Genomic DNA, 24,321 nt, shown 5'->3' with positions numbered 1-24,321 from the left:
TGTTTTCAGGTTCAGGGTTTCCTCTAGAACATGTTTACATGCTTTATGTTCAAAAAACACATTATTCTTCTCATACTGTCTGAATATACCTGTATTCATCCTCTGTCTGAAATGCTCTGTTTTAGCACCTGTCTCTTTAAGACCCCCTCGTGAAAAAGCCCAGTCTGTGACATCACAACTGTACCAAAGTCCCCACAGCTCGTTTAAAGACACAGTTTCTGAATACGGGCTGTGTGCATTTCTCTCTGTGGAGTATTTTGACATCATATAAAAAGTTGTGCAAACAGTAAGCTGATGGCCATAAAAAGGCAATTTTGATAACTGTCGCAGTTCCCTGAAAAGTGATATAATGAGTTCCACGCTTTTCGCATGGTCCAGTTGCGCCGCAACTCTTTCTCATTTTTGTTTCAGAAGTGGAGTGTCTCTCTGTGTTCTCCAGCAGTCGTGTTTGAAATATGATGCTATCTCTGTCAGGGCTCCCTTCAAAAAGAGATTTGTGATCTCAATGGGACTTACCTGGTAATATAGGGTTTAATAACACAAATCTAAAAGAAATGTCTAGAATTGTTCTTATTTTATTTTACAAGCATTTTAAATGCTTGTTGGAGAATCAGTTTTTATGTGTGGGCACAGATACTTCCACTTTACTTAACTCATTTTAACTACTGTACACAGCATACCATCTTACTTTCTTTGTATCTGTTTTCCTTAGTGAAGAGGGGAACATCAATGTCTGCACCAAATTCCTTGTTGGCCATTCATCCAATGTTTCAACTGATGGATATTAATGGTGGGCTAAAAAGTAGTTTTGACATATTTAAATAAAAGCAAAGTAATAAGTAAATGAAATAGATGGATATATACAAATTCCAATCTGTAAGTAGCTTTTTCTCTGAGGCAAAGTATTTCAAAAGTAACTTGAGGAGCTCTGATTTGCTTTAATCTCTTGAGGTTATGGGATTGATTTCACTTTGTCACTGTGTAATGGGTAATCTTAGATGGAGTGCATTTTAAAATTAAACATCCCAAGCATCTGTTATCCAGAGATGAATGCATTAGTGGCCAGGCAAATTGGGTGAAATTGTTCCCCCACTACTCCAGTCTGAGCTAATGGAGCCACTGTGAAGGCCATGGCCAAACCACCCTGCATGGCCTCTGCTGAAGTCCACTTCACCGATTGTAAAACGTTCTGTCTATGCCCCAGTCTCTTTTCCAATCTTTTATTGTTTTACATAAGAATATTCAGACAACATCAGAGTAATTCAAAGAACACTTGGAGTGTGTTGTGATATTGCGTGCTGCATTTTTAACTTACTTAAACATACACGATTGGAGGGTTTTAAGGATTTCGTGCAGGATGTAGCATCTTACCAGAGGCTTATATGAGTCAACATGTGTCTGTGTGTGTGTGCGTGTGTGTGTGTGTGTGTGTGTGTGCGTGTGCGTGTGTGTTTGTGTGTGATTGCCTCTGAAGTTGTGTGTGTATAGGATTTTTATTCTTCCTCAAGGTTAAAATGGAAATCCACACCATCCATATTAGTCAGGCTATATATCTTCTTTAGCTCCTGACTTTTTTTTCTATAGCATTCCCTCATTCACTCTGCTCACTGCGCCATCTGATGCTTTCTTCCTCCTTTTGTTATGACATCGTAAACTCCTCTCTCCTCTCTCCTCTCTCCTCTCTCCTCTCTCCTCTCTCCGCAGCCTCGTCCTCTATCGATTGTTGCTCCCGTTAATTAAAAAAAAAAAATTATAATGAGCCGAACACTGATTAGCTTGTTCCAGTCGTAGAAACAACCCCGTGCAGTGCTTCAGACAGACCTTCAAATAGAATAATAAGGTCAGAGTAATCAGACTGTACTCAGACCACAGTGCCTCACAATTGCACCATGGTGGATTTGAGCTAAATGGCACCTGCAGCGGCTGCCGCAAGAGGTTTTGTACCAAACGTCTGGAAAAAAGCCAGTTGTGCAAACAACCTTTACCTCGTAGACTAAAGATTATCAGGGGGTAAGCTGTTGATTCCTGAGCATATGGGTTAGATTTCAGAAATTTCTTTTAAAGACAGTTTTCCTAGAGGAGAGAGGTTGCATTTGGCTGGTGTGTGAACATCCTGCTGTTTTCCCCCCTAGCTGGTTCAGGATTCAGCACATCACACAGCGGAGAGCAGTGTCTTCTCTCTCACATTACGTTTGCACTCCATTTACACTTACACTCGGATAGCTACCCAATATAAAAAAGTGTAAGAAGCATTAGATTTGGATCGCAATCTGACACACACACACACACACACACACACACACACACACACACACACACACACACACACACACACACACACACACACACACACACACACACACACACACACACACACACACACACACACACACACACACACACACACACACACACACGTATGTATTATAACCAGATGCTGAAAAGGTGTACATGCATCTGTGATTTTTACTCCTCCCAAGTGCAAGTGCGTCACTTTTAGCAGCTGAAGTGACTCTGAAATTAAACTGAAATTAAACCTCCATGGCAAGTATCCCAGTAAATTACGTCCACATTGAGTGATGTAGAAAGTAATGCGACGGCAGGCGTTTCTGACTGTCTGGGCTGTGGATGGTATAGGAAAGTTGCTATAGTTGAAAATTGCACTTCACGGGACTCCTGCTACCCAAAATGACTTAGGGAAACCAATAAACCAAAGTATCCTTTTCTTTATGTTGTTAATGATATGAGCAGCAGTGTGGAGGATTCTTTAGTGTCCTAGGCCCTATTACAAATGCTCTGAAATTAAATTTTTTAACAATCACAAATGAAACCATGAGCTCCAATGACAATAGAAAAAGTTAAAAGGATGGAAAAGATCTTAAAAACATGGAAGTTTCATAATAGTCTGAGTCATTTCTTGGCCCTTTGAGATGAATGGAGTGCCATCATGGAACAAAGCATCCAGTTCTTTTAATACATCATTGGTGTACGCAGATTTGCATCATGGTCGACAGATGTGACCAGATTTGTATACGACTTAAATGAGCTCTTAGGTGGATTGGGATTGCCTCCACAAGGCTCTCACAGACCATTCCTCATTAAGTGAAATACTTAACTTTACAGCACACAGAGGGTGCCATGACTCCTCTATATCTTTACATAGCAGATATTAGTTTGCTGCTTTACTAATGCTCTGAATGTTTAGTACAGCTCCTAAAAACGGCAGTGATACCAAAGGGGAGACTGTTGAAGTGAGGTTGTTGACATCATTTAAAAGATCAGCATTCGATGATGGATCCAAAGAGAGTGTATTCATGTGAAACGGTGCCATGTCCTCGAACTTTCACACTGCTGTCTAGTTCCACTTGTGCGTGTGTGAGTAGATGTGTGACCTTGAGGTAACGAGGTCCATTCAGCTGCTGATTGCCAGGCCTTCTCTGGCGTTGCCGCTGGTAATGCCCTGAATTGAACCGCCGCCAAGCCCTGAAGGTTTGGATGCCTTCTATCCCTCGCTCCCTCTTTGTCTTTTTCTTCACCCCCTTGCAGTCTGTCATCCAACTGGATTTAACTGCCAACCTCCCTCATCTGTGGCTAAGCCCGTGATCCAGTGTGAGTGTGTGTGTGTGTTACTGCGCTAATTGCACCTGTTAAAAGTCTTGCCGACCTTGTTGCTTAACCGCCCTAGTCATTGCAACACGGAGAGTAAAAGTCTATCCACATTCATTTGCATTATATTGTATTGAATGTGTCTATGCATGTTATGAAGATATCAATTGATTCTGAACTGGCTATTCTCTTCTACATAATGGCAGTAAATGTCAATTCCAACTACTTTTTACAGTGTGTGTGTGTGTGTATGTGTGTGTGTTGTCTAAGCAACAGTGGAACATCAGAGCTCCCTGTTCTCTCTCTCTCTCTCTCTCAGATACCCCATACGTTCATATGCCAGCCACCCACACACCCACACACCCACTCACAACACATGAATAGAGCCACCCTCCCACTCACAATTACAGCAGGGACACTTTCACTGTTTTTTAGAAAGTTCGGGATGGAACACAGATGCATGTTTTGGATATACTTTAACCAGAAATTGAATCAATGATCTTTATATGACAAGTTTATATTGACCTTCTATGCTACCAAAAAGGATCCCAGTCCACACAGGATCTCTGTACACTTCTACTACGGATAACACTCTTAATGGGAGGAAATCCAGCGTGTGCGTGGCTGTTTGCTTCTGCTTGTAATTGTAATCTCCACTTACCAGTCTAATTTACGAGGAAAACCTTCTTATCTAATTGATTTAGTTAATGAATAATCTGATAACATTATTCTCAGGTTTCTCCCATCTGGCTGGCACACACACACACACACACACACACACACACACACACACACACACACACACACACACACACACACACACACACACACACACACACACACACACACACACACACACACACACACATACACACACACACACACTGAGTACATCACCCACTCATTTCATACTCATAATCACAATAACTTTCCTAACCCATTAATCTTTGTGGAAAATGCCACAACAGCACAGGGCCTCTTCATTCTCTGCTCCCCACTCTCATTCTGTTTTTTCCTCTGTCTAGTTATCCGTTCTTTCATTTCAATATCACACTGCGTGACGGGTTTGCTCTTTTTACACAGCACTCAAGATAAGTGCTGTCCAACTCATTGTTCAGCATTAGTGCCCAAATCTTGTGCATCACTGTATCAATCTGAAGCTGAAAGTGTACTTTTGAATTTATTTAGCCAATTTATATAGTTGCAATTAAACATATTGATTATCAGAATGGTTTCAGAATGATTTACTGTCAATCAATAAATCTGTTAATCTAAAAATTATATTTTTACTGTGATGACAAAAAGTAGTTTCCTCTTCAGATATGTGCAAATATTGTCTCTTCGTGGTCTTGTTTTGTCTCTGTGTGGTATTTTATGTCTCTGTGTGGTGTTTTTTGTCTCCTCGTGGTGGTTTTGTGTCTCTTTCAGTGACATTTTGCAGGTGAAGCCAGGTGCCCACGGTGTTAGGAGGGGTCGCGCTGGGCTTCACCCACAAAATGTCACAGAAAGGGAGGGGCTTGTGCCTGTGCGTGATATGCCTGTTCAGAAATCCATCCAAGGGTGAAGAGTGAAAAAATAGCTGGACAGAGAGAAAAGAAAAGAGAGACAGAGAAGATAAATACAGTCCATTTATAGAAACAGAACAGTGACAACAAGAACTAGAGAGTGTGGGAAATGGCTGGCTTAAAGAACATGATTGGCCCTATGCTGTTACCACGGTGACTAATGTAATACCAAACTTATTATCACTGTATAGCCTGAAGAGCGTGGGCGACTCTCAGTGTGTAAAAATATAAAGATAAGTGTTTGTTTAAAGGACAGAGAGTGCTTACTTACACAAATCGCGTGTTAGTGAATGTGTGTGACATGAAGAAATGAAGTGCGTGTGTGCATTGACAGGTACTCTGTGTACTTCACTAGTCTGGGATATAAGAGAGAGATCAGGAGGGATTAATGCAGCTTCCAATTATTATTCTTGTGTTTATTTCCTCTCCCTCTGTTCTCCCTCCATTCTCCTCCTCTCATGTACGAGCAAATGGCTTTTCTCTCCCTTTCCCTTTCCTCTAAGCTCTCAGTGACAAGGGGATTTTCTTTAGCCTTTTTATTAAGATTGCTGTTATTTGTCACACAAGAGGGTGGGATTGGAGAAAAGACAGAAAGAGGGAGAGAAGGAAAATGAAAGATAAGGCGAGGTTGGTGGACAGAGAGATTTGAGGTTAGAGGAGAAGTTAGAATTATGAAGTATGTGTAAATACGAACAGGGATTGTGAAAGAGAGAATTGATGAAGCGGAGGAAAGGAGGGAGGCGGGCAGGAAAGCAAACGAAATGGGTGAGGATGCCCGCAAAAGAAAGGGGAAAGGAAGCAAGAGTAACTTGCTTCATCCAACAAGCCCAAGGGATGGTAAACTCTTCACCCTGACAGACTCTGGCACACAGACACACACAACCTCATCTTCTTCATGTTGGCTGCCCTTTGTCACAGATGTATGTGTTGTTCAGTTTGGTCACTGGCAGTCTCTACAGCGCCTACCTGTTTCCTTTTTAATGTTAGGTAAAAATGTACATTCTTTCTGAATGCACAGGGCTCTCCCTCTCTTTAGCTTTCAACTGTAAACCCGTCTGTGGCATAATTAGAGGCTCAGAGCAAGTTCTCAGGGGGAGGTCAAGAGGATGGGTCAGACAAACACAAGACTTTTACCCAGGGGACCACATTTGGCGTCCTCTTACAGTCCTGTATGTCACTGTTACTACCTTATAAACACAGTTATTTTCGCCCTTCTTACAATATTTTCCTAACCATGTAGTTTTGTTTGAATTCACAATACTGAACACTTGCAGATGTGGATTAATGCACAGGCTGACCTGGGCTGCTGCCCAGGGGCCCCACATGTGCAATATTTAGAAATATTTAAATCTACTTTGACCCATATGCACCCATGAGAAACCTAAAAAACGAATGAAGCAGCTGATTAGGTGGATGTGGGGTTAGTTGTCATCAGCTCACAGTCACACTGTGACTGCCTTTCTCTGTAGCTTTGCTGTTTAGGTAAAGGCTGTCTCTGTGTGCATGCTAGTGCAGCCTCAAGACCTTGACGCACCGGGGGCGTGACGAATAAACGACATGAAAATGCAAAATACTCACCTGTAAATACACGTCTCGTTTCTGCTGCTGAGTGGAGTGATGGAGGTTAGATCTGGAGACTCTGGCCAGAGGACAAAATAAAAGTGCCTCCTCCTGTGATTTCTGACCACAGTCAGGAAGCTGAAGCAGAAAAAGCTAACACTGAACTACTGTTAGCTATTTTATTGAGCTTCCTTTTAGTGCAATGCTCTGAATGAACTTTAGGCACTGGAACGCCTGTCAGAGTGAACCTCCTGCTATCAAATTCAGGGTAGCTCAATCTCCCCCAAATTCTATAGTAGGAGGTTTCATTTTGACAGGCATTACAGTGCACGTTGCCTAGTTGGAGGTCCAAAACTTCAGACTTCCCATGGCAGTCGAACACAGCATGAGCAGCGCAAGTGGAACAGAGCGACGGATGACAGGCAGGAAGCTCGGAAAATAGTTTTATTCGGATGGAATAAAATGATTGGTCAGACTTTTATCAGAAAGATATGAGAATTGAATATTGATAAGTTTCAACACCTGATGGATTTATTTTACATGTTAGTGTGCCATACGCTTATTAGGAGCATTTTAAGATTACAAAAGAAAAGTGGTAAAATGCCAGAAAGGTAAGAACTGCTTTAAAACAGTAAAATAGTTTTCGGTCTAATCCATGTATGTATCAGATCCAGTAGCAGACCTCTTTGTTATTGTCTTATAATCCTCATAAGTAAACAACACAACGTGATTGGTTGATGTCTTTGTCCTCGTGGGCCTGTGACCACCTCAATCTGCCCCTGACCATGTTTTTCCCGTGTTTGAAATAGCAACTGTAGTGGAGGGTCACATTTTGACATGCAGGGCCACCGAGCACTTTGAAAATGACAAAGTGGCCATATGTGACGGGTTGGGAGGACAATGGAAAGGTGCCCTGTGGAGTTGTCAACCACTAGTTGTGCTGTGGAGCAGCGTTTTTTAAGCGTGGGTCTGCAGTTGGATTGGTTGATTGACAACTGGAAGTGGTAATGCACCAACAGACAATGAGCCAACATAGGCAGGGAATGAGACGACTGCTAGCCAGCACAGATGGAAACAATGCAAAATTTAAATTACAAAAAAGAGGAAGGAAGTGCACTCTATTTATTTCATCCTCAAGAATACACACAATGCATTTTAATGAGACAAAACACAATTGCATATTGTTCGTCTTTGCACGTTGCTTAATTAACCACACACACATTCTGCATATATACATGCCAACCACTGCTGCTGTCTTATTTATGCACTCTTTCTGAAAAAAGTGCTCCAACAAATGAATTTCCACCTCTTTCCAGTCTTTTCATGTTCATGCCCCTGGCCTCTTGCACTCACATCCTTTAGAAAAGTATCATTCCATACACAACACGCTCACACAGGCGAACCAAAACCACAGCCAGTCTCATCATATCATGGATCATTTTCTCTTGTTTTAATGTCACAGCCCATTAAAACCCTTTTAACCCCGTTTGGCTGATGTGCTCACCCACACAATCTTTCACATGTCTATGTGCTGTGTGTGCTGATGAAAGGACAGAGAGAGAGAAGTGTGAGAACTCTGGCTGCAGGCCCACATCCTCCTCAAACACTTCTATTTGATAGAAGAACACATAACAACATTGATAGAAGAACACATAACAACATTTGAAAGGGTAACATTTCCTCATAGAACATTTTAAATTAAAACATAACACAGACAGAATTAGACGTATAGGGAAAGGAAGAGAGTAGTGAAGTTTTCCTGCTTCAGGCAGGATAATATTCACCCACATTGACTTGCTACCCTGTGGTGAAATTTGTATGCTACAATTGAAGAGCCAGACTCTTGTGAGGACAGAGAACAGCAAGACTCCTTTACTCCTGCTCGTGAGCTTCACTTCACTTTCTCCTGCTACTTAAATTATTCTTAGGCAGATATGTGGTCTTTTATGCAAACACATGACAAAAAGAGGAAGTGTTTTCAAAATAAGAGAAGAGAAAGCAAATAGAAAGGGGATTACAGAGTATATATGTTCTCTCTCTCTCTCTCTCTCTCTCTCTCTCTCTCTCAGTCTTAACCTTTGTGACCTTAGCTAGAGGCTTCATCCGACTTTCTGTGCATCATATGACATAAGCTGACATCCATACCATACATGCAGTGCTGTGTGTGTGTGTGTGTGTGTGTGTGTGTGTGTGTGTGTATGTGTGTGTGTGTGTGTGTGTGTGTGTGTGTGTGTGTGTGTGTGTGTGTGTGTGTGTGAGAGAGAGAGAGAAAGAGAGAGACAGAGAGGGAGATAGATAGATAGATAGATAGATAGATAGAGAGAGAGAGAGAGAGAGAGAGAGAGAGAGAGAGGGAGGGAGAGAGAGAGAGAGAGAGAGAGAGAGAGAGAGAGAGAGAGAGAGAGAGAGAGAGAGAGAGAGAGAGAGAGAGAGAGAGAGAGAGAGAGAGAGCATATATAGCATGTATATAGTGGTGTATTTACCCTGCAGACTGTATGTATTTCTCTGTGGATGTATGTGTGTGTGTGTGTGTTATGACTTTATACTGTGCTGTACTGGTTTTGTGTTGGGTCAGTTGTATGCATGCATCGTTGGCAGTGTGTTCTGTGTGAGAGTGTGCGTTTGTTCTCAGGGTGATGGATGAGCTCGGTGGCAGATCGATGTTGAGCACAGTTCTGTAGGGAGAAACACTGAGTGACCACCAAAGTACTGACCGCACACGCACGCACACACACACACACACACACACACACACACACACACACACACACACACACACACACACACACACACACACACACACACACACACACACACACACACACACACACAAACACACACACACACACACACGCACACACACACACACACACACACACACACACTGTCAAAAGCCTTTAACTCTTTGGGAGAAATGTCTCTAACTTCATAGAATTTTGGTTTTGCAAATCAAATGTTGTATTTTTTTTAATCAGAAAATGACTCCCAGAAATGATTAGTCAAATGTGCACCTTTCTGAATTTTCATGACTGTGTAGCAACCAAGATCCAACCTTGGGGCTGAAAAATTGAGGCCAACACGCATGGCCCCTTTGAGCCTGGCTTCAAAAGAGAGTCCATTGCCATAGATCCAATGTTTCCATGTAAGGCCCTCAGGTGAAAAATCACAACATCACTTGTAACCTAAAAAGTTAAAAGACCACATTTAGCCAATGGGTCCTACTTTCCTTTTAGTATGTTAATTAGTGAAAAGTATGAAAATTATGATTAGAAAATGGGCTCTACAGGGTTAAAATACCCAACTTTACAGCCGAAATAAACATGTTTATAGTTTTGGTCTCTGTAAGTAATTTCCCCGCTCATGACAACTGTACTGGGCTACACGGTGGTGTAGTGGTTAGCACTGTCGCCTCACAGCGAGAAGGTTCACATCCCAGCGGGGGCCTTTCTGTGTGGAGTTTGCATGTTCTCCCCGTGTCTGCGTGGGTTTTCTCCAGGTTCTCCGGTTTCCTCCCACAGTCCAAAGACATGCACGTGTTAGGTTCATTGATGACTCTAAAAAAAATTGCCCCTAGGTGTGAATGGTTGTCTGTCTCTGTGCATCTCTTTGTGTGCCCTACAATAGACTGGCGTCCGATGTCAGATCGGCTCCAGCCCCCAGTGACCCCGATAGGGACAATCGGTTGAAGATGAATGAATGAATGACAACTGTACGGATGGGAATTTTCATATTACTCACCCGTCTAAATGATATACATTTTCTTCATAACTAAGGATGTGTGGCTTTGGGTGACAGGTGGGCGTCGTCACAGGTGGCTAGCAGAGACTGTAGGCTTCATTTGGCCGGCCTCAGCTCCACCCACACTCCACCTCTTTGCACATTTTTAGGTGGTCACTTTAGGCTCTGCCAAGGTGTTGACAGCTAGAGTCATCCACAATTAGCTTCATTTGGGTTCCTCACAGAGTCTGCATCCATATTTTATACAGTCTATGGTAGAGACCTACCATCAGGCTTTCCTCTCAGGATGAGAAGTAGAGTAAGGAACAGGTGTATCAGAGGCAGCTCTAGGCCCAAAGCTCTGTAAATCTGTGCTGCGCTCCACAGTTTGTGCAACATTTTGAAACAGCTTCCTCTAGGGGCGTCTAGACTGAGTGGGGTGCATTTACTGCCACCTATAAGTCTTTTCAGTAAATCTGTCTGAAATGTCAGATTCTTCCATGGGAATCAGCTTTTTTTCATAAATGCTCAATCTGTACGTGTAACATCTCGCAGTAAAGGTGCGGTGAGTGTCATGGACAGCTGTCTTCAGATTGTATTCAGAATCCTCTGCTGACATGTGCACGAACACACACATTTCAAGCTTACCGATGCATGTGCAACATTAGTATTAGTTTGGAGGGGACGGTCAGGCTGCATCTCTGATGTCTTTCTTTTCCTTCCACTGGGTTGCGTTCAGCATCGCCTTAAAGCTGTACTGTTCTCTGGAGTATGGGCAACACTCTGCAGCATTCTCAAACACGCTTGGACAGCTGTATCCACGGCCCAGTGGGGCGCTTTTGCTATCGCCCTTATATCTGCCTAATTACGCATCTCATCAGCTCTTCAGCCGCTCGATAGCTATAATCCCAGAGCCACACACTCTCACGCACTGCCTCCCTTTCCCCACCACGTCTTTATCTCTATATCGCATCTCTAACTTCCTTGGGTTTTATCTCAGTGCTTTCATTTCTTTTGCTTACTACCTTCCTCTCTTCGTTCCCCCACCACCCTCCTCTCCTCCATCGCTCTCTCTGTTGCATCGTCCTCCTCTCTTCATCTCTCCATCTTGTCCTATCCAAGTAACCAAGCTCTCTGAGCCAGTCAGCCAGTACCGCTCCCCCTCCCACAATAACTGCTCCCCCCTGGGTTTGCCTCGCCGCCTCATTGCCCCCCCCCCCACCCCCACCCCATCAACCCCCACAAGCCTGGAGCTTCTACAGCAACAGCCAAAGATCAGTCACGCATATATACACACACACACACACACACACACACACACACACACACACACACACACACACACACGCTCACACCATGCAAATTGTAACACACAGCACAACACCAGTTATGTTGCAGGGAACATTACACACACACACACACACACACACACACACACGCACACACACACACACACACACACACACACACACACACACACACACACACACACACACACACACACACACACACACACACACACACACACACACACACACACACACACACTCTAAAGATATGACCAAGATCCGTCACGCTGGCTTCATCTTGTTTCCCTTCACTCTCTGTGGAGGAAAGATAATAACTTTGTTAGTGAAGGAAGGAAAGAGGACGGGGGCGGCTGTGGCGCAGGAGGTAGAGTGGGTCGTCCACTAATCGAAAGATCGGCGGTCGGATCGCTGGCTCCTCCACTCTGCGTGTTGGAGTGTCCTTGGGGCAAGACACTGAACCCCAAATTGCTTTTGAAGTCTGTGCCTTCGGTGTGTGATGTTTGAAAGGGTGAACGTGGCAAAAAGTGTAAAAGCGCCTTGAGTGGTCGGAGGGCAAGAAATGTGCTATATAATTACTAATCCATTTACTAAGAGATAGACAGTGGACAGAGGAAAAAGAGCAGTCATGGTAAAAGGAAGGAATGTAAGGATGAAGGGATGGAGGGGTTAGATGATAGAGGGACAGATGAGGCAATAGAGAGGGAAAGAGATCGCTTGGCTGATCTCCTCCTAGCTGCAAATTCCTGGTCTTACTGACAAAGATCTTCAAGGCTCTCAGGCTGCACTTACGATGGTCTAAAATACAGTGGGAGACAATTGCACAACAATTTCTCTCGGGATGAATAAAGTTCTATCTTATCTTCCATTTGTGATTTCACAGGGATCATAAAAATGCACTCTTAACCCCCCTTTCACAGCAATTTATTGGGAATGGAACTTCCACATGACAACTTGGTGCCGCCCCCGTCTCCATTCATGAGTCACCCAGCGGTGCAACATGGAGAACTTGAGGAATCAGTACCTTCAAAGTATAAAGTATATGCTCCATAACATTTCTATAAAACCAAGGGCATTACTCTGCATTCAAAGTTTAATAGAGAAAACAAAACATGCTTGTGGTCCCCGGAGAGTATATAAATCCAGGTCCAACCACTACTGTGCTGTAGTTATACAAAATGTGTTTATCTGAAGGGCAAAAGACAAAACACTACCTCCGCCTTTGGAGCTCACACTTTCCTCAGGGAGTCACAGGTGATTTGCACTGAAAACAGTGATATCATCTCACTTCAGTTATTCTAGTTACTCAGTGTTAGGTCATATGAATTGCTATGGCAGGGTGAAGAAAAAGACAGAGTGGAATAATGCAAGTAGGAATGCTAGCTGATCCCATGAAGACGTGATGAATCAAATGTCATTTAGTTATTAGCCCTCTGCCCTGAGTGTGTCTGTGTGTGTGTGTGTGTGTGTGTGTGTGTGTGTGTGTGTGTGTGTGTGTGTGTGTGTGTGTGTGTGTGTGTGTGTGTGTGTGTGTGTGTGTGTGTGCGTGTGTGAGCGTGTGTGTGTGGTGATTCATGGCATGAAACGAGGCAGAGGAGCCAAACACAATGATGTAATATGAGTCAGCAACCATGGTCAATGCCCTTACTGATGTCAATAAAAGGGTCGGGGTCGAAGCTTGTGTGTGTGTGTGTGTGTGATGTGCTCTCCAGTGGGTGTGAATATGTGTGTTGTCTGCCTTCATCTCATCCCCCAGACCCTCTGGCACATGTTAAACTCAACATTTTCCAAATTCAATTTTGATGCGTTCATTGTTGTTGCTCTATTCAGATACTGCGTCTCCAGGCAGAACATTAGTTTCTGTCAGTACTGTTCATTGTGGAGTCCTTTCTTTTGTGTTGCTTTTAGGATAAGAGATTATTAAGAATTTGCTCCTGGTTGATTTGGCGACACCTTTGGTTACTGGCGGTAACAACTTGTTCACATGTGAAACAGAGGAGCAACAGGTTTAACTGTGTACGGTGCTGCTAATCAAACGCGTGTTTTTTTTTTAAGAAAGTCCATTTTATTTCTGCTGATCAGCAGTCAAAAATGCTAATGCTCAGAATGACCACTTTCTTGTTTTGTAGAATAGCTTTGGATGAATAATTGAACTTCAGTGAAAAATACATGGCATTTCCTGTGACTGCTTCACAATAAAAGCCACTCTGTTATTAGTTGGTTGAATGCTTTTAATGTGAAATAGAAGCAAACGTTGGATGTGCATTAGCAGTAACTGAATACAGCTCAGACACAACATTAAGGGAGTGACACACCGGAATTCATACATTGTTTCCTGTCAATCCTCTGTGCGAATTAAAACAACTAAAATTCGGTCACTAACAATCAAAACTACTATTGTATCTACTCATGGGCTATTGCTGAAATATGCTGGCCAAAAGAAGTCTCAAAAATGTTTTAAGGGCAACAACTTTCAGGTGACATCAACTGTTAGATACAATTAAGTCATTGTGCCTCCTCTCCTCCCCTCCCCTCCTCTCTCCCCTCTCCTCTCCTCCTCTCTCTCCTCTCCTCCTCTCTCCTCTCCTCCTCTCTCCTCTCCTCCATCTTGCCCATTATCCTCTTGTTATATTAAGATCTTCCAGCTCTTCACCTACGAAGATTGTGTAAACATGCATCATCCAATCATCAAATTATCTGCCTCGATAATCACACACACTCTGAACACCTGTTGCCTTGATCGAAAGCTGAACATTTTCACAGGTGTGTGTTTTTGTGAGTGCGTCAGTGGATTGGACAGTTTGTGTGTGCATGTGCATCTACCTAAACGTGCGTGAGCGTCACCGTCAGTCTTGAGAAAAGTCGGGACAGGTCATGGTGTGTGTGTGTGATCAGTCAGAATGATTCATGTTCTACAAGGGAAAGCCTTGGGCAAATTACACACACACACACACACACACAAACACACACACACATGCACACACACACACACACACACACACACACACACACACACACACACACACACACACACACACACACACACACACACACACACACACACACATATATACACATTCATGCACAAGGATTAGGAAGTAATTTTAAGCGCTGCACGGGTGTCTTAAAAACTACGACCAAGACAGTCAAGAAGTGTTTTAATCTGCTGTACATATTTTAGGGTTATACAGGTCCTGTTTACCACATTTGTGTGTGTTGAAGTAAATCCTGAAGTCACTACTACCAGGGTAACATATCCTAAAGCTGAAACTTTTTCTGCTATAATTTCCATTCCACTTTTCCTTTTGGTATTGATTTGCTCTTTCTGTGATGCAGCCTTGCACATTTGCACTTAAGCCGAGTCTTGACTCAGCTCAAGAAAAGGCTAATAACTTCTTTCTTTCTGTTTTTTTTTTTTTTTTTTTTTTAGCAAAAATGCATCTATGGAAATTATGAACACCTTGACACACGGCTGAGCTCTTAATCTGAAATTCAGCCAGAGGTGCATATTTAACCAGAGCCATTTAATTCTGTATTTAGCCACTGTGCATTTGGATTTGAGTCTGTCACGAACCAGTTAAACACTATGAAAAAAAAGTGCATACTGGATGACATGAAAAGGAGCGATGAGGTGGATCAGAAGTGTGAAAGAGGGAGCAGGAGCAGGGGATGTGGAGAGGTTGTTGAGATGTGAAGTGTATGCAATACAGAGAGATGGAGAACGACAGGACATTAACTTCCGCAGACAGACAGAAAGGAGTGAATAGAGCTTTACACAAGAGGGCTGAGAGGGAGGTTGAGATGGACAAGATGGGAAGGAGTGAGTGGGAGAGAGAGTAGGAGATTTAATGAAGCAGGTAAAGAACAAAGAGAGGAGAGGAAGAAGGCTGAGTGATACCCATGAATCAAGTCTGGAGAAGCGGGGGGATCGTCCATTGAAGTGTAGTGATGATTATGATGATTACATTCAAGCAAAACACATCATTGATTTTAGGTTCTAAATCACCAAAATGATGAAAGAAATTGAAGTTGCTCAAACTAATTTATACTGTATCATTTCAAACATGACGATTAATTCTTAACCCTGGAAACCTGGAAATTCCTCTTGATTCTGAGAACAAAAGAGAAAACTCAAATGTGCTAATGAAAAATACAGGTGCCTACTGACAACATTATCTTCACTGCGCGCAGTTCAGTCACTCAACTGTCCTGCTGTTATAACATACATGTAAACTAGCTACGGACACTAACCACTCATTGAGGAGAAATTGCTGCAGTCAACAGCAGTATACCACGAATTACAGATGCACCGATCCAATTTTCCAATCCAATCCAGTGTATCGGGCGATACCTGATACTGATCCAATACTACTGTTGAGTGAATGAATGAATGAATGAATGAATAAACCGTATGTTGCCATGTAAGTTAAGGCATCAGACTTGACATTAACATTTTGCCTTGTTAAAAAAGGTAACAAATTAACACTGGTATAAATGTACTTAATATTATTTATTAATAAATAACAAAGTGTAAATTAGCAGCAGAAATAAATAAATAACACTTCCATGTAAAGTGTACTGCAAACAGATATTTTAAAATGTAATATAAAACCCTAACCGGTGTTGCAAACACAGAATTGAAGTGTCTAGATCGCTGTAATTGTATTTCTGTTTATGATATTGGATCGGCCTCATTCATCCGATAACCAATCCAGCTGATAAGTCGATATCGGAGCCGATATCCAATCCAGGTATCGGATCGGGCATCTCTACCACTGATGTATGACATTTCCATTGAGATTAACATACTTGAAGGTGGTGAAACACGTTTCCAGATCGTTCCGATCCACTTGAACCCCTGGTTGAATGATTGAGACTATCTTCACTGCTCAACATGCAAAAATATGTTAATCAACCACCCAAACCCAACCCTCAAACCAAGAACATTGTAAAGTCTTGGACCTCTGTTGCCTCCTCGCTCCTCATCTGGAGAGCTGCCGTGGTTGAGTCGGGGACTCGGTTAGCATCATAGAGACCTTGAAGGTAACAGCCAATTAAAGGTAGAGTAGGGGCGAGTCTACCCACAAGGTCTTCTGGGTATGTGTGTCCAGTGAGTCAATCTAGTCTTTCCTGTAGCTCAAGGCTACATTAGCTGCTAGTAGAATAAGACACCCAATCTGGCTCTGCTGCATCAATTCTGGTACTTTTTCTTTTACACTTTATGAACTATGTCGTATGGGGGGTGTACTCTTTCAGCATGACACCTGCATTATTACATAATCGTACAGCAATCTGCAATACAGCAGTGAAGTCAAAAAGAAAGAAAAATTAGACAAAAAAGAAGAGTGATACTGGGAGTGGATGGAAGCAGTCTCGGGATAGATGGTGGAGGAGAGGAATGAGTCAAGCATTGAAGTGACAGGTTGTTGTCAGAGCAGCGAGACCCTGGAAGATAGATGAAGACAGGGTCAGCAGCTCCCCGCTAATGTCACAACAGATGACTAACTGTAGTTGTGCGCGTGTGTACTGTATGCACGTATGTGTTTGTGTTAATACAGGGTTGGCAATTTTTTCGCCCGAGGCTGACTAACCAAGAGAGAGAGAGAGAGAGAGAGAGAGAGAGAGAGAGAGAGAGAGAGAGAGAGAGAGAGAGAGAGAGAGAGAGAGAGAGAGAGAGAGAGAGAGAGAGAGAGAGAGAGAGAGAGAGAGAGAGAGAGAGAGAGAGAGAGAGAGAGAGAGAGAGAGAGAGAGAGAACAAGGTCAGCAACTTCAGCACCACAAGGCTGGCTGACACTCTTTGAGTGTGCTGTGTTTTTTGTTTGCAGTTTCTGTTCCTTTCTTTGTATCATCCTTTTTTGTGGGCTGTTTTCATTCACCAAGGGGATAATCGTTTTCCCACAAGGCAAGAAAAGAGAACTGACGTGTGAAAACGATCATCCCCTTGGGGACAATAAAGAACCTAACCTAAAACAACAACTATGGCTATGTGGCCCTCCAATCCAGCAGGTATAAACTGTGCAAAAACCAGTACAATCTGTTTAAAAATGATTAAGATACATACCTCATTCTAACAAAGGACAATGTGGGGCTACACCGCTTCCAGACCTGCAGAACCAACTGCATTAAAACTCAGTGACGCACAGTGAAGCTGGCAGCAGCCACACGGCACCGTCAGGATTTGTGTATCTGGTTAAAAACCCTGCTGCGCCCCCTCCTACATACACATCCTGTGTGTTCCATGTAGTTTGGCTGTTAGAGCAGGTAGAGCTTGCTTGACTCTCACCAGAGTAACTTGAAAAGCTGAGAATTTCACCACATTTAGTTGTAATTAGGAGTATGTGGGATGTGTTAAGCTGACACGCATGGGAAGTGGTTTTATGTCAAAATTGATCACCGGTGGAATCCATAGAGATTGGTGTGGCGGTATAGGAGCCATGACTCCAGTTAGCTTTAAGGTGCTCTTCCCTGAATTATAAAACCATACCTTTGCCTTTGCAGAGATTACATCTTAACATTGCTAATATTTTATCATATTTGACTACAAGAAGAAGAAGAAGAAGAAGGAAGAAGAAGAAGAAGAAGAAGAAGAAGAAGAAGACGAAGAAGAAGAAGAAGAAGAAGAAGAAGAAGAAGAATTACTTTATTTATCCTGCAACGGGGAAATTGAATTTGCGTCCCCATATAAGGGACGGAAGGCCTTGCACAAAGCTGTATGAGCCACTTTAAAGCCTGTGGTGCTCTGGAAGATGTATGGTCCACAAAGTCTAAATTGAAAAGCTAAAGTTTTAAAGTCCATGTTATAAATAGAGTAATGTGTTTACAGTCTGCTCTGTGGTGCAGCTAAAAAGAGCTTTCTATTGACTCTTCTACAGCCCAGATTAAAAACAAGAGGTGATCGATTTTTTTCATCTTGGCTCCTCTGGAGCTCAGGCTGGCTTTATTATTTTTTACTTTATTACAGATGCTGGCTACAAGTGTAACATCACTTACAGCATTTCTATCATACACACTTTATTTTAGCCTTCTTTTTATGAAATGACTTTTCAGTATTGCCTTTATTGTTTCGTTATTTATCTGTTTATAATCCACCATAAAGCACTTTGCAATCATCTTCTATTGAGGTTTATTGAAAATGGAAAATGTTACTTTAAGTCTCATAGAATATATGGTTTTGATGAAAGGCCACCTACGTTGCAGATGCTTTTCCTCACCCTGTGCTATTAACTTTTACACTTTCTGCAAGCTTTAATTGGAGGCATCTGAGTTAATTTGAAAGCAGCAGAAAGTGTTTTCGTGTTGAACACAATTCAACCAACAGAAATAGTTCATGAGAGAGTTCACTAAGTGGTGTGAATAAAAGGCTAATGACTCTCCTTCCATCTCTCCCCTTTCTCTGTCTACCTCAAGGATTTGGACATCACTTTCCTCTGTGCCGACCCAGTAGATCTCAGCAGAATCCAGCAAAGGCCCGACTGCATCAGCAGAAATGGCTCCAGCAGCCATGTCTGTGCCTCCGTCCTCTCTCGCCTCCCTCCACCCTTCCCGCCTCTCTTCACCCCTCCTCTGCTTCCTCCTCTCCGCCTTTCTCCTCCTGGCATGTCCTGGATCGGTGCATGCAGGCTCATCTGAGAAAAACTGTTCAGCTAGTGGAGACCCCTGTCAGGAAGGTGGGTTGGCCTTATCTGTGAGGAAATGGCAGTCTAATGCATACAGGGAGGGACTGATATAATATTACATAGGATAGATTTATTTCCTTAACTCTTACAGCGAGTGCAGATTATTGAAAGGGTTAAGCAGGAGGAAAGGGTTAAGCGTCTAGTTTTCCATGTTCTAGCCATGTGAGCTATCTCAGCTGAACATGATGTTTTAGATCACTTGTGGTACCGGGAGGATCTCAGACAAAAACACAACATACTAATATAAAGCTGAAACACCCTGAACCATCTTTCCTCCACTTTCAAATTGGCTCATTTCCATAATTTATTTCTACATTGACTTATTCAATTTATTCAGTTACGTCTTTTGCGAAAAATAATAATAAAGCATGAGATTCGTGCTCAATAATTTGCCTATGGTATGGTATAATGGAGTCAGTAGATGCATTGACTATAGTAATGCATTCTCAGTGTTAGTATCCTGCAGATTTAAAGCAACACTGCATAGATTGGGCACCCCTACAGTTGCAGAGTGCTATTCACTTATACACAGCTTTTGTAAATATGGACAGCTGTACTGTACATTTGGTATTATTACATTGCTATTGAGCGAGTCGACAACTTTGCTAATTTAGCCAAAGCCAGCTGATATAACTTCCTAGTACAACAGCAAGATGACCAGCTGGTCTGTAGAGTCTGCTCACTTGGGTCCAGTAATGGCGCGGAACCGTAACAGATTTTATAGAGAAAAATAAACCATAAAAACTTTCTATCCGGACACAGAGCACTATTTCACCTATCTGCTAATAGCTCTAAAAGAAAGTATTCCTATGGTGATTTCCTATAATATTTTCAAATATCACACAAATGATACAGAAACAGTTTGGCCACGCTCCAAAGCTTAACTACATCAATTGAATTTTATTAGTCTTGGGACTCCTTAATTTGTAAATTAGTGTATAAATAACCTCCTGACATTTATCGCAGTATATTTTTTGCCAGCTCATGCTGTTTGATCTGTCCAGTGGCTCTGCAGATTACTGGAAGGAGATTTACTTTCCAGTTATTAATGCTTTCTTAAATTTGAGCAATGTCAGCAGCATATTCACAAAAATCAAAATCAGGAATGGCAAACTGTACGAAGATGACAGTGTTTCACTGCCTCCTCAGCAAAGTCTACTTCCATACTTATCAGCTGATTCTACCAATTTACTGCCCTAAAGCTAGAGTGCATTGATCCATTTCAATACGTTTTATTGAGATAAATGAGACCATATGAAAAAAACGTATTATAATCCTTAATCAGGGTATACTGCCTACTGTCTACTGAACAAGATGAGCGAGGGAGGGATGAGTGAGTGAGGATATCACACACAGACAAATATTTCTTGTGATTATTTGCTGCAAAACATTTTATTAATCTTTTTTCTTTTCAGGAGTGGTACTTCCTGTGTGGAACCCTCAGAACCCCTCTGTAGGCGACAAAGTGGCACGGGCCATTGTTTACTTCGTAGCACTCATCTATATGTTCCTGGGCATGAGCATTATAGCGGACCGATTCATGTCTTCTATAGAGGTAGGGAAGAGATGAATGACCACACATTTATTTTACAACTGAGAAATTCCATTATCTCTCATTGTGACTTGAAAGGGGATTAATGCATTTACATTTAATACTCTAATTTAATATGTCACATGTTTGACAGCTCTGTGGTATCTTTGTAAAAAAATTAAATTGCTTTATTTCTTCATCACTTTTCTCTCTTTCCCTTTTGGTGCATCCTCTACTTTTCTTTCGTTTACTTTATTTGTCTTTCATTGCTTTTCCTTTTCCTTTCTTTATCACTTTCTTTTCTATTTGATGCACCTTCTTATTTTCCTATCCTATCAAGGTCATCACTTCACAAGAGAAGGAGATCACTATAAAGAGGCCGAACGGTGAGACCACCACCGCCACGGTCAGGATCTGGAATGAGACTGTCTCTAATCTCACTTTAATGGCCTTGGGTTCTAGTGCCCCTGAGATCCTGCTGTCAGTTATTGAGGTGAGCACAATATGAGCCGGATGGTTACACATAAGATAGGTTGATTCAGAATGTAATGGCAACACGGTAATCTGATTTTCATCCCACCTATAGGTGTGTGGTCATGAATTCCAGGCTGGCTCTCTTGGTCCCAGCACCATCGTTGGCAGTGCTGCCTTCAACATGTTCGTCATCATCGCCCTGTGTGTGTACGTGGTTCCTGATGGAGAGACGCGCAAAATCAAACACCTTCGGGTGTTCTTCGTCACAGCGGCTTGGAGTATCTTCGCCTACATCTGGCTTTACTTGATTCTCAGTGTCTTTTCCCCTGGAGAGGTGGAGGTGAGCATAAACAGAAATTAAAGCTGTTACGGAGAGGACATTTTGGAGTAAAAGAGAAAGTTATTTAAGAATAAAGTTAACTCTGTGTCTTCTATCCTGTAGGTATGGGAGGCAGTGCTGACCTTCCTCTTCTTCCCACTCTGCGTGGTCCAGGCCTGGGTGGCAGACCGCCGCCTCCTCTTCTACAAGTACGTCCGCAAGCGTTACCGCGCTGACAAACACCGCGGCATCATCATTGAGACCGAGGGAGGGCCGGACGGAGGGATGGGTATGGCGGGAGGAGGAGCACTGGGTCCAGGGGGGTTCACCAAGATGGACATGCTGGAGCTGGACGGACAGATGGCGTTGAATTGTCACAGTGGAATAGATGGAGGGATGATGGAGGAGGGAGGAGCGAAGGATGAGGAGGACGAAGCCAGAAGGGATATGGCGAGGACACTGAAGGATCTGAAGCAGAGGCACCCGGATAAAGACATGGAGCAGCTGATTGAGATGGCTAATTATCAGGTTAGGAGGACTGTGTTTATATGTGCGCATCACTATATTGATTCTGAGTATACATTTTAAAGATGCGCCCAGAGTCAGTTAGAATACTGGTACCACTCTCAAGTTTGTGTATAAAGTATGGCGCTACAAATGGGAGGGGATTATCTTAGCTTAGCTTAGCTTTAAGACTGGAAGCTTGGGGAAACTGCTAACTCTGTGTAAACAGAAACAATGTAGTTGTTACAGAAAGTTTATGGAATTTTGTGGTTTTAAGAGAAGTTACAGGCTGTCATCTTTTTATTAGCAAACCAGTTACTTCCTGGACCGCCCTTAGCCAAAAATATCTAATGTTGAAATTCAATTTAATGTAAACTCCTTCTAAAGCCACAAAATTATTTCCTGTTTCTGTGGTTCATACGAATGAGTCATGTGTTAATTACTGAGCTTCAGAGGTGCTAGGAGGCATATTTTGACCTTTGGAGGGAGCCAAGCCAACTGTTTTCTCTTGCTTCCAGTCTTTATGCTAAGCTAATCATCACGCCCGGGCTCTAGCTCTATACTTAATGCAAAGACATGAAACTGATATCATATTCTTATTTTATTCTCGCAAAACAGGAAGCTTATTTATGAAAATGTAAAGCTAATCGAGACATATAGACACGATAGATTTAAGTCAACAATTGAATAAATCTAGAAAGAAAATGAAGCATAACTTCATGCATCACACTCGACTCCTCTGAGGGTGCCTTTGTGTTGGAGATGACACTGTGGCACATTCAGTTGTGAAAGTACTGTTTCAGGTGGTAGCAGGTAGGACAGCACACAAGTGTTAAACAGAGAACATTTCAGATTGTTCCACAGCAACCTGTGAGGAATGTTACAAATTACATAACCACCTTTGATTAAAAGTAACTCTGTCTTTCATTTCTTCTGATGGACCTGTCGTCAAATACAAAATGATAACCTAAATACACATACACACAATATATAAACAACGTTATAAGGAAGTGTTGGTTGAGTATCTCTCTCACACACATAAACAGATACAAATAGAGTTTTTCTGGACGCTCCTCATTTAATGTTATGTGCTGATAAAACCACTAGTCTGCAGAGAGGAAGGTACCGGTTGGCTTGATTGACAGCACTGTAACATGCAACCCCTCTGACATCCGAGTGATTTTTTTCCCGGTAAGTTCTATGAATATTAGATATGTGAGCGTGGAAGTTAATTATTTTCCTCGGAAGCCGTGGCTTGACAAAGAATCTGTTAACACAAGGTCCAATTGTGAACCTTTTTCTCAGCCTACAGCCACATATTACACATTGAGTTATTGCTTTAAAGGACCCATATTGTAAAAAGTGAGATTCAGTTTTTTGTTTATTATTAAGCAGCTATATAAATACTGTTAAAGTATAAAAACACCCAATCCACAGAGAAATGCAGACAGCTTGAATACAGAAACTGTTTCTTTAAACGAGCCGTCAGGATTTATGTACAGTTGTGATGTCACAACTATACTATATATATGTAGAACATGCAGCCACAGTGCTGTTACAGTCATTCCTTGGCTGCAATGATGGTGCAGAGACACGCAGACTAAAGAAGTAATGAAGACCCAGATGTGCTGACCAATCAGAGCAGACTTTTTCAGGAGGGTATCTTAAAGAGACAGGCGCTTAAAAACAGTGTTTCAGAGGGTGAATACAGGTACATTTAGACATACAGTATGAGGAAAATAGTGCTTTTTTTCTACATTAAAGTATGTTAACATGTTCTAGTAGATACCCAAAATATAAATATATATAAAATATGAACTTGAAAATGAGCTTATATGTCACCTTTAATGAAGACAAAAGGGCAAATGGACCTTGAGTTAAGATTTTTTGGGGGGAATTTAGATTTACGATTTCTTAATTGATATTTTGTCCTCTGTACTAAATTTAACTTTTGGTTAAATTTGACATTAGTGAGTTTGGATTGTCAATGTGTCACACAGATGAATCCTCATAGTTCTCATCCCATGTAAAAAGAAAGGAGCTGCTACCAGATGGCTGTCAC

The 24,321-nt window shown here is 42.2% G+C and overlaps 1 protein-coding gene across 1 annotated transcript in view; it reads left to right on the top strand.

Moving 5' to 3' along the window:
- Positions 1-19,241: 19,241 nt before the first annotated feature.
- Positions 19,242-24,321, top strand: part of slc8a4b (solute carrier family 8 member 4b) — a gene marked incomplete at both ends in the record, with an annotated part of 61,698 nt that continues 56,618 nt past the window's right edge. Inside the window, 5 exons of the mRNA XM_083937358.1 lie at positions 19,242-19,422; positions 20,847-20,986; positions 21,303-21,455; positions 21,549-21,776; positions 21,879-22,283. Of these exons, the coding sequence (XP_083793484.1) occupies positions 19,242-19,422; positions 20,847-20,986; positions 21,303-21,455; positions 21,549-21,776; positions 21,879-22,283 (1,107 nt within the window). The remainder of the gene's footprint in view (positions 19,423-20,846; positions 20,987-21,302; positions 21,456-21,548; positions 21,777-21,878; positions 22,284-24,321) is intronic.

Source organism: Echiichthys vipera, assembly GCF_963691815.1.
Source record: "Echiichthys vipera genome assembly, chromosome: 22".
Lineage (NCBI taxonomy): Eukaryota > Metazoa > Chordata > Actinopteri > Perciformes > Trachinidae > Echiichthys > Echiichthys vipera.
The sequence above is the reverse complement of the archived record's forward strand: the minus strand, read 5'-3'. Positions and strand labels throughout refer to the sequence as shown.